At 39.0% G+C, this 11,331-nt stretch overlaps 2 protein-coding genes across 6 annotated transcripts in view; one reads left to right on the forward strand and one right to left on the reverse strand.

Moving 5' to 3' along the window:
* The window catches only part of RXFP1 (relaxin family peptide receptor 1), a 47,256-nt gene extending 37,990 nt beyond the window's left edge, over nucleotides 1-9,266 (forward strand). For 3 of the 5 annotated variants that reach the window (XM_040064651.1, XM_058420679.1, XM_040064654.1), the window contains 6 exons: nucleotides 167-238; nucleotides 2,270-2,341; nucleotides 2,572-2,801; nucleotides 4,204-4,614; nucleotides 5,124-5,342; nucleotides 7,369-9,266. In XM_040064651.1, coding sequence (XP_039920585.1) covers nucleotides 167-238; nucleotides 2,270-2,341; nucleotides 2,572-2,801; nucleotides 4,204-4,614; nucleotides 5,124-5,342; nucleotides 7,369-7,670 — 1,306 coding nt within the window. In that variant the 3' untranslated portion in view covers nucleotides 7,671-9,266. The remainder of the gene's footprint in view (nucleotides 1-166; nucleotides 239-2,269; nucleotides 2,342-2,571; nucleotides 2,802-4,203; nucleotides 4,615-5,123; nucleotides 5,343-7,368) is intronic. The other 2 variants (XM_040064652.2, XM_040064653.2) reach the window with 2 other exon arrangements.
* A 1,179-nt stretch (nucleotides 9,267-10,445) lies between these two features.
* Nucleotides 10,446-11,121, reverse strand: C5H4orf46 (chromosome 5 C4orf46 homolog). Its single transcript, XM_040064658.2, has 2 exons — nucleotides 10,960-11,121; nucleotides 10,446-10,864 (listed from the first exon to the last, which is right to left on the reverse strand). Exons 1-2 carry the CDS (start codon nucleotides 11,119-11,121, stop codon nucleotides 10,709-10,711), a joined length of 318 nt encoding a protein of 105 aa, XP_039920592.1. The 3' UTR covers nucleotides 10,446-10,708.
* Nucleotides 11,122-11,331: the final 210 nt, after the last annotated feature.

Raw genomic sequence — 11,331 nt, forward strand, 5'->3', positions numbered from 1 at the left:
TTGTTAGTACATACAAAATGAGCTATGCTAGCTACAGCATGAGAAATTAATAATTGCATGGGAACACTTAATGTGATACCAGGATTAAACTGTAAAAGTAGATTGACTTTGTGTTTAGAACAAACTGTAAGAAATGTAGCCAAAGTTACTTTTGTTGTATTTATAGGAACCTTTCTTACAACCCCATCAAGAAAATACAAATAGACCAGTTTGATTTTCTAATTAAACTCAAATCCCTGTAAGTACCAAGTTTTTATATTTTAGCTCTATTTTCTTTGTGATTATGCACATCTCCCTCAGTAGCACATGATCCAGAATATGTTTGGTAAGAAATTGCCCCTGGTGCAATTAGGGGGAGTTTTTGCATGTGCACTAAGACAGCAACTCTAACTTGAATTCTGCCAGCAGAGCTCCTCCTAAAACTCTGAGACAGCACAGCAACAATCTTGCAAATCTGAAATTATCCTGCAGTAGATTTAAGTGCATCTTCACTGGTCACTTCACATCTGAAGTAACCCCCTTGGTGTATAGCACAGCATTGGTTCTTGTCAGACATCGCTTCAAAATCATAGAATAATTTGTTTTGGAAGTGACCCTTAAAAGTCCTGTAGTTCAACTCCCCTGCAATGAGCAGGGATATCATCAGCTAGATCAGGTTGCTCAGAGCTCTGTTCCACCTAAGCAGGAATATCCCTAGGGATTGACCTACCACCTCTCTAGACCACCTATTCCAGTTTTTCACCACCTATTCATAAAAAATTTCTTCCTAATATCTAGTCTAAATCTACCATCTTTTAGTTTAAAACCATTACCCCTAGTCCTATTGCAACAGGCCCTATTAAAAATGGCTGTGGAGATTAAAAACCAGATGTTTTCTTGGGCAGAAGTGCAGTAGGAGTTTGAGATTTGAGCTGATGATTATGTGTGAGCTGTAGCCAGCAGTATACATGCCTTTGCTGATCAGACCAGCTCTCTCACAGTGACTAGAACACCCTGGCCAAGTTCAACTAAACTTGGTAAATGGCTTAAGAGCTGAAAATACTGAATCTGTATAACTGTCATGAAAATAAGCAGCTGAGCACAGAAAATAATAACCAGTTACCCCCTTAACAGTCAAGCTACAGCGCAATTTTATTCTTTTATCTATTATTTAACACCAAAGAACTCATACAACTCAGTGATCATGGTCTTCCATGTTTTTTAGCTAAAAAAAAACTGTTAAATCTTGGGATAGATCCATAGGCAACTGTATTTTATAGAACACCAGGCAGTTTGTAGAACACCCTCTTCATCTGTTTGAAATAGTGCCCTCTTCATTGGTTTGAAATAGTAAAAATGGTTGGGGAAAGCACTCCCTAGGACTCATTGCAGCACTTAGATGAAAGTAGCTCACTTCCATGTTGGGGCTTTCTCATTTCTGCCCATCAAACCACATAAACTAGCCAGTAAGTCTGTACTTTTCTCTGTTTTTGCCTAAATTTGTTCAGAACTCACACGAGTATTACATTCAAATCTTTGAACGACAAATCCAAATAAGGCTCCCCACAAGGAGATCCAAAGACCCCTGACAAGTTGCACATCTAACCAGAGAATGGGATGGACTGGAAGAATACAGAACCTGAATTTCTAAAAGAATGTCTTACAGAGTTAAATTTTATTGATCTAGCACTGCAGGGAAAAAAATATTTCTGCTTTCATATATATATATATATATATAACTTTAAAATAAGGAATCCCACCTGTGTGTCACAAAAAAGCCAGCATTTTTTTCTTACATGCTGTGTTCTGTGTCCCAGCTTCCTGCTGTTTTTGACAATATGAAGACTGAGTTCTTGGCCTGGCTTGTTTGTCCAGTAAAGCACTCCCTGGGATAAAAGAGAGAAGATCTGTGTAAAAATATTACTACTAGAACCGGTTATTATTTTCCCAGAGATGATAAAAGAACATCAGTAGAATAGTACTTTGAAAGGGTGACATACTAAACAGACATTCATTGAATTCTCATGACTGAGAGCAGCATTAAGAGTCTGGAAGAGTCTTCATTAATCTGGAAGAATAGCGAATTTATCAAAATTATTTGAAAATCCTTTTTGCTCCACTTGAGATTTTACACAGACTTATTGATCAAGTTTCGAAATATTGACAGATTAGATGCAATTAAAGTTCTTCTCTGGTTTCCTATAATCATAAAATCACAACTAAATGCTCATAAAAATTCATTTTTACTACTGAGTTTCTGTGGCCTTTTACTGAGAATATATTTTTACAGCAGCCTGGAGGGCATTGAAATTACAAACATCCAGAGGAGAATGTTCAAACCCCTGAGAAATCTTTCCCACATGTAAGTAGATTATTTTAGAAAGTTCGCTTTCTTTGGCCTGAATTTTACAATTACGGAATACTGGATAATTGAAAACAAATGTATATGAAAAGCAGCACATGAGCAGTTGTCAAATTTTGACAAATTTTTATATTTCTTCTTTCAGAATATGTTTTCTGAGTAGCTACTAAATAGTTGTGATATTTTGACGATGAATCTGGAATGATTTCTCACCTGTTTCTCACAACCAGATACTTTAAGAAATTCCAGTACTGCGGATACGCTCCCCATGTGCGCAGCTGCAAACCCAACACTGATGGGATTTCCTCCCTTGAGAATCTTTTAGCTAGCATCGTACAGAGAGTGTTTGTCTGGGTTGTATCTGCCGTTACCTGCTTTGGAAACATTTTTGTTATCTGCATGAGGCCTTATATCAGATCTGAGAACAAGCTGCACGCCATCTCCATAATGTCTCTCTGCTGTGAGTACGCCGTATCTCGACTATCTTTTCAGTCTGCTCGTAGCGTGTATGACATTTGTTATGATATTATAGTGACATACTTCCAGCGTGGGATTAACTCTGCTCTCGTGATGTTGCAAACAAAACCACAAAATACTGCGGCTCATATACCGGGAGGTCTCATTAAAAGCTGCCTTTGGCAGCTTCAACATTCCAAAGGTTTCACGTGTGATTTTCGTGCCGCGGGAATTCTGTCAAATTCCCACTTTCTTCAGCAAGAAGGAATAAAATTCCAATATTTCAAATGCCCACGAACCTATATTTCACTATGCATTTCTCAGTAAGTAATGATTGACATTATATGTAATGTTGACATTATATTGTGTTCAAATATTCTATTCTTTGCACAAACAAAAGGTTGTTTATACAAATATAGAAAATCCATCTATCTTAGCTCCCCAATAGTAGGAATTAGGGTGATTTTATTTTTTTTTTTTTTTTTTTTTTTTTTTTTTTTTTTTTTTTTTTTTTTTTTTTTTTTTTTTTTTTAAATTTTAGTCCTGAAAGCAAGACAAGTTTATGGATGAACTACTTGGCAGTACAATCACTGTAATCCTGAGTCTCTTGATACAGGAGAGTCTATAAGGATTGCAAAAATGCAATTAATTAGATTAATTTTGTTAGGTAGTTGTCAACACTGTTGACATTATGTAAATGAAAAAAAATAAATAATAATGACATTAAATATTATTAAATAAATATTTATATGTATTTAATATATTTAATAAAATATCTTTTTAATATATTTTTAACAATTATTGCAACATTTCTAAATACAGTGATTTTGAAACTTTGTTTTTCCCATAAAACAATCTGAATACTATACAAAATACCCAAGAAGCCTTCAGTTCTGTGTTGACAGGTCATCTCCCCTTACTAGTCTTAGAACACTATGGACATGAGTTTTGAACTAACATGAGGAGGAAAAAAATAAACTTTGAATCCAACAGAGATGGCCGACTCCAAGAAAATTATCTTAAGCCAAATATTAATAAAGAAATAAAGAAATAAGACCTAATAAAAAAGGGTTGGAAGAATATTTATATAAATACAGCTGTATATTTTTCTATTTGCAAGCCAATTTTATCAGAGCTTTTAAAAATGAAAACAAACTTGAAACATGGACTGAAAGTCCAAATGAAAAGGAAAACAAAAAAAATGAAAAAGAATATAAAATAATACTACCTTAATTGTAATTCATAATAGCATTCCAGATGCAATAATGATTTTACATCTATGTATTAACTAACTTGTTATACTTATATATATTTATGTGTGCATGTGTCTGTTTTCCAATATACATATACAGAGAGAATGGGAAATTCAGATGTGTAAATAATGATGTTAAGCACTGTGCCCACAGGTGCTGACTGTCTGATGGGAATATATTTATTTGTGATTGGAGCTTTTGATCTTAAATATCGTGGAGAATACAACAAGCACGCTCAGTTGTGGATGGACAGTATTCACTGTCAATTGGTTGGATCGCTGGCTATTCTGTCTACAGAGGTGTCAGTCTTACTGTTGACTTATCTGACTTTGGAAAAATACATCTGCATAGTTTATCCTTTTAGGTGTTTGAAGCCCAGAAAATGCAGGACAATTTCCATTTTGGTTCTTATCTGGATAATTGGGTTTGCTGTTGCTTTTATCCCACTGAGCAATAAGGAATTTTTCAGGAACTACTATGGCACCAATGGCGTCTGTTTTCCTCTTCATTCAGAACAATCAGAAAGTTCAGGAAGTCAGATTTACTCTGTTGTGATTTTCTTAGGTAAGTTGCATTTCTTCTTTATGTATTACTAGAGCTGCAAAGGAACCAAGTTTTCAAACAAATAAGATAGCTGTGATGTTCACACCTCCTTGGATTTAGATGCACCAGGAAGCATTTAAAGACTATTTCCAATATAAATACTTTACTGTATTAGATGTGTACCTACTTATCTTAAAATGCATAAAGGGCAGAGAAAGTAGAAATTATTGCCCATTATGTTCTTGAATTAATAGACTAAGTTAGGGAAGTAGAGCAACAGTAGGGTCAGAGAACTATTTCGTTTTAATCAGATGGCAGTCATTTGCCAGTTATCAGTGAATAAAATGAATACCTGAGTAGAGGCAAAAATGCAGTCTTCAGATGAGGACGGACTTAGATTTTCTGGCCACTTAATTCCATAGGACTAGCAGTTTAGATTAAATATTCTTCTTTATTACCCAGACTGCAAATAGGTGATGTAAAATTGCCATTGTTATCTTAAGGTATAATTAATTTAAACTTTTAAACAGGTGTAAACTTGGCAGCTTTTATCATCATCGTGTTTTCCTATGGGAGCATGTTCTACAGTGTTCACCAGACAGCTATTATGGCTACTGAAATTCGGAATCATATTAAAAAAGAGATGATCCTTGCTAAACGTTTTTTCTTCATTGTATTTACTGATGCGCTATGTTGGATACCTATTTTTATTTTGAAACTCCTTTCTTTACTTCGAGTAGAAATACCAGGTAGGTCCTTTCTTTTATGAAGCTGTTTCAACAGTGCCTGCATGAAATGTTTCTTCTTCTTCAAAAGAAAAATAATTTAATGAAATTAACTATATTGCTGCAGTTAACTTCAGGTTCTTTATCTATATAGATGTACACACAATATAATGACCTATATTGTTTTGCTATTTAATTAACTGTATTACTGTAATCCTGAAAGATTAACCACCTCTGAGTTACATAAAAAAACTTCAAAATTCAAATTGTTCAAGTTTGTCTGCATATAATACCTATAAGGTGTACGAAATATATTTGAAAATCAAGGCTGAGTTGCATTGGCTTTTCTCATCTTAGGACTTTTGCTGGTTCTGTTGCCTAAATGGCTCAAGACAATATAGTATTTTCCATCTAATTTATAATGTAACTTATTCTGAAATAACTTTATTTTACATGCTGGTATTTACAGTTCAGCTCATTAAGTTACATAAAGCTCTGCTTATCTTCTTCAAGCTGTGAATATATTCCCATGTAAAAATAGTGTAACCTAAAAGACTAAAATTGTCCCTTAATTTTTTCCTTCTCTTTGCAATACCAGTAGATGCCAGAAAAAAAAGCCTCTTTGTGTGGGGCTTGTAAACCCTGTTAGAAAGGACATGTGAGCATGAACAGAACAATCAGCAACAATGGATTCAGAGTCAGAGTACAGATATATGTGACAAAATTTCATTGGCAAGAAAATGTTTTAGATCAGATGATTTTGACTTATGTGCTGACCAGGAGGGTTGGGAGTTGAGATTTTCAAAGTTTAGACTTGTATCTCAAATGTCTGGAAGTTACACTGATTATGTCAAATACTCAGTTATTTTAAATCTTTTAAAATTCTTCTTCAAGAAGATACCAAACCACCTATGATATTTGAAAGAAAATATTGTGAAAAGTAGAAGCAGCTGTATTATAAGTCAAGAAACCTTGAAGAAATTTTATGGAATCACAGGGTGATCTTGAGTTCAGCAAATTAATGTTCTGCGATAGATGAACCAGATTAAGCAGTAATCGCTCATTTCACGAAACTAAAGACGTGACAGCTAACTGACCGAATTGACACAAATTGTAAACCCCGCTTGAGGGCATTTGCTTTTTCTCAGTGATACCTTGTGACAGTTTTGGAACCAAACACCCGCTTGTTCCACGCTTGTTTCCAAAAATGTAACCATTGTGATGGGTGTCAACAGGAATGTTTGATATTGCAACAAAGTTGTAAAACCGGAGAGGGGCCTGGGGGGTGTCCCAGAGGAAGTGCATCAACTAAGTGTTTTGTCTCTCTTGGAACAGTTCTATAACAATTTTATAAGTCAAATAATGCAATGGAGGGCACCCACTGACATCTTTCAGCACTTTAATCCTATCCCTTCTCCACCTGCCCCTCAGATAACTTATCTCCCAAACAGTAAAGGAAGAGAAAGGGATGTTGTAAAGAAGCACAGACTGACATAGGCAGGCAGTGAACAGAGAAACTCTTATCAACAAGGGGGAGGAATAGAGAAGTCCTGGTGCAGGAGAGAAAACCTGGCTCTGAAGGGATACAGGGAATGGAGGATAGTTTTGCAGGAAGACAGAACATCAGGGGCATCATTAGGACTGCATGTCATCAGTCCTGGGAAGAGGATGGGGAACAGAGATCACAGGAAGAGAGATAAGGAGCAAAGCAGAGACAAAAGGTTTTGGGGCAAGAAAAAGGGGCTCAGCCAGAATAAGAAGTTTATCAGGGCAAATAGGAAGTTTTGGCATAGAGAAGAGGGATAAATTGAACTCTGGGAGAATAATAAATGTCAGCTTTTGCAGGGAGTACTGGAAACAGAGGGAGATAAGAGGCAGTGCAAGTGTAACAGAAAGAAGAAAAAGCACCTGTTGTTCCAGGAACTAAGAGCACATGACCTCCCCTTCTCACCAGGAAGCTGTGTTGCGTTGGCATCAAGTGCTTATGCAAACTAACAAGTGCAAACACTGGGATGCATATTACAGCTGCCTCTCTTTTTCCCTCCCTAAGGTACCATAACTTCTTGGGTGGTGATTTTTATACTGCCAATAAATAGTGCTTTGAATCCTCTTCTCTACACTTTGACTACACGACCTTTCAAAGAAATGATTCATCAGGTTTGGTACAACTACAGACAAAGAAGATCCAAAAGAGGTAAAGGCAGCCAGAAACCATACGGTCCGTCATTCATTTGGGTAGAGATGTGGCCAATGCATGAAATCACACCAAAGGTTACGAAGCCTGTGCTTTGTACAGACTCTTCTGATGCTTCAGTGACTACACAGTCCACAAGACTAAATTCATACACGTAATTGCATTTTGAGTCCTCACGGTGACATCGGCACTGGTAGCTTCACATCCGTGGGCTTGCTGCTTTACAGCCAGGAGGAAAATGAGAGAGGTGTGACATCAGGGCTCACAGGAACCACTGCGGGAAGAAGAGGGAGCCATGTGTCTGTTTGCAGGTAGAACTGGCATTTTACCATCTCACAGCAGTACCTGACATTTTGACAATTCATCCTAGATCAGAATGAGAAATCAGTTGTTTGGGGCTTTTTTCTTCAAGAAGCCAAGAGTGTGTGGAGAAAAAAAAAAAAAAAAAAATTGTCATTTGAAGCATCTCATCCTGAAAGCAGATTGTTTCAAAACCATCTATTTATGGGGAAGTGCGTGTGTGTGTGTGTGTGTGTGTGTGTGTGTGTGTGTGTGTGTTTGTTTTCTTTTTTCTTTTTCTTTTTTTAAGTTCCCATTTCAACAGCTGATTTTTTAAGAGTTGACTGGTTTCCTCATTAAGAAATGTATTTTCTCCTCCTAGAAAGTTTCTGACTGTCTCTATTTAGGCTGCATCATCTCTTAAAAAGCTTTAAGGAGCAATAGCCGTAAGAAAAACATTTAAATTTCACAATTTGGTCAGCTAACTATATTTGTCAAAGCCAGACAAGTGAAAATTATACTCCTTTTTATAAATTTACAGACTATTTCACTCATGTAAAGGCAGTAGTGAAATTGTAATGATACCTCTAATGCAGTTGCCAGGTTGGACAAGGCCTCGATCAGCCTGGTGTACTGGGAGGTGTCCCTGCCCGTGGCAGGGAGAGGCTGGGACTAGATGATCTTTAAGATTCTAATTCAGGCAGAACCAGAACTGTGGTGAAGAAAAAAATAAAAAGGTGAAGAAAAAAATAAAAAGGAGAGGTTTGGGTTTGATTTTTTTTTTTTCCCAAGTGAGTGTCCCCCAGCTTTAACTGTTGGCAGTTTCCCTCTTCTTACTCTGGAAAGCCTGGACTGAGTATGCCAATATCTTGCTGCTGCTCTTTTCCTCACTTTCCTTAACAGGCTACCAAAAGTAGCTCAACACAGCTTGCAGACTTCAACAAGTTCCAGTCTTAAGATGTCTCTCTACATAAAAGGGAGATGGTCAAACAGAAAATCATCAGTTTTAATAGCTGTCATGACATCTACATTTTAATCACTTTGTACATGACTGAGCACATTATAGTTAAAGTAATTTAAAGACCACAGCCATTCAGTGCTTTTTGAAGCATTTTACTTCCCAGAATTACAAGGGAAAAATAAATAATATCCCATCTGAAACAATCCCATAGAGGCAGTTCCTTCACACATTCTTACTGAAGAGAATCTTTTTTGTTATGAATTATTACAACTTCCCTTCTTCTTTCAGTACCGTATTCAGTCTGATGGCCTAGAAGCCCAAAAAGGTAAAAAAAAAGCTTTTTTTTGCATTGATTTGAAACTACTTTAAGTTAAAAGATAATTCCAATGTTTGCACTTAACTTCTTAACAGTATAAGAAGTAGAATTTTGAAGAAGTGTGACTCACACTTCAACTGTTTACAGAATTTTGGATTATCTTGAAACTGAAGATTGTTAAGCATCTTGTTTCCACTACTGTATGTTCTACTGAAATAAAATATTATCTGCTGAACAAAACGATTTCTTTTCCAAGCTGTTTAGCAATATTTTGGGTTGTGGGGGTTAAAAACACCTAAGCAAAATCCTGCCACGTGGATTGCCTTTAACTGGGACAAGTAGAACTCAATTCAACAGAACTCCTTACTCCGAGGGGCCAAGCCCTCCCAAGGACTGTAACTGCCTTTGCATATCTCAATATGCAAGGATCCCTGACTTTGCCATTACTTGTTTTTCATTACACGTGATTATGGTTATATTCACTGTCACCTTTGTTTCCATCAGTAACACAATAATAGTCAATACTTCAGAATTTTTGCAACATCTTTATTGTTTTGATAAGCAAACTACAGTGGGTCTTTCTCAAAGTCCTATAAGTAAAAATAAGGTCTGCTATTAAGTCATGGCAGTCATGTTCTCCTGCAGCCTGCCATTGCATCTCAGCATTACTTTTTTCCACAGTGTCTGGTAAAGGTACAGGAGTGTCAGGACAGCTATTTATTACAGATCAGCCTCTTTCATTCCAAAAGGTTCTAATAACATAAGGTCTAGACTATCAAACTAGTCACTGCTTAAGGCAAAGATAAAACCAGGACCAAACACTGGAAAAGCTCTGACGTGCTTCCCCAGCAATGGGACATGTCACAGATTCTTTTCTAACTAATGGAAGCTTTTACTTGCAGTTCAAAATAACCCATCCTATTAGAAAACAATGCTGTTAAACTTCTACCCTGCAGAGATATATGGTCCATCATAAGGCACTTTATTACAAAAGGTAGGGTAAAATTGTTTGCAGTAATAAAACATCTTGCAGCTTTAAAAAAAATCTGCAGCTTTACAGACATACATTGCAATACTGCTAAAAGACTCGAGATACAAGTTTTTTTACAGCTCATAAATAAGCTACAACTTGCCACATTATCCCATACTCAACATGAAGAAAAAGCGTGCATAACAAAAAACTGAAGTTAGTTGAAGTTTCTCTGCGGTTGGCAGGGTTTCTGCTGGTGACAGCTCTTAAAAAGGAGGGCTGACAATTCTTTATCATAGGACTTCCCTACCAGGAATGAGTTCTGAACGTAGCACACATACTAACTTTGTATCTACCACGTTAGCACGAAAGAGAGAGGAGGAGAAAAAAAAAAAAAAAAAAAAAAAAAAAAAAAAAAAAAAAAAAAGGAAGGAAGAGTATGAGCTGGCTTGAGCTTCAACGAAGAATCTAAAAGTCAAAACAGATTCCCTAAACAAAGTTTATTTGTATTCCGTAGACTAACATAAAACATCCATATGAGAGCCCTCAAGTATCTGTGAAAGAATTCTGGGGAAAAACAAGACTCCACGTGCGTTCCCTAGAGGGGGCGGTGGAAAAGACCCCCGCCGCAGCCCGGGACGAGCGGGCGGCTCGGCGGGCAGGGCCAGCGTCAGCCGCTGGGCTTCAGGGACTCGTAGCCCTCCCTCAGCAGGTCCCGCCACGTCCTGAGGAACCGGGCGTTCTCCGAGCACTTGGTGGCCAGCTCCTCCACCTGGGCCGACACGGCCGACGTCGCTTCCAGGATCTTCGCCAGCGAGAAGGCGGCCTGGAGGGACGGCAGAGAGGTTGGGGGTGGCCGGCGCCCGGCACCGTCCCCGAGGGGGCCCCGGAGCCCGCCCGAGGGCAGCGCGCCGCACTCACGTCGCCGATCTGCATCTCCACCTCCTCCAGCAGCTCCCGCGTGTCGCCGCCGGGCAGCTCCCGCGGCCCCGACCCCTCGCTCCCGCGGCGGACCCTCCGGGGCTGGGCGCCGGGCGATCCCTCGGGCACCGCCGCGGACGGCAGCGGCCCCGCCTCGGCCATGTCCCGCTCGGCTCTCCCGCGCCGGGCGCGCCTCCCTCCCGAGCGCCGCCCACGGCACGCCCACGGCACGCCCGGCCCCGCTCCCGCCGAGAGCCGCCCGGGCCGCGGATGGGTCGGCAGCGGCGGCAGTCGCCGCCCCCGAGGGCAGCTCTGGGAGATGTAGTCCTGCCCCGGCACGGGGCGGGGCGGACTCGACCCGCGGCCGGGCGC

Source organism: Hirundo rustica, chromosome 5 (genome assembly GCF_015227805.2).
Source record: "Hirundo rustica isolate bHirRus1 chromosome 5, bHirRus1.pri.v3, whole genome shotgun sequence".
NCBI classification, from domain to species: Eukaryota; Metazoa; Chordata; class Aves; order Passeriformes; family Hirundinidae; genus Hirundo; species Hirundo rustica.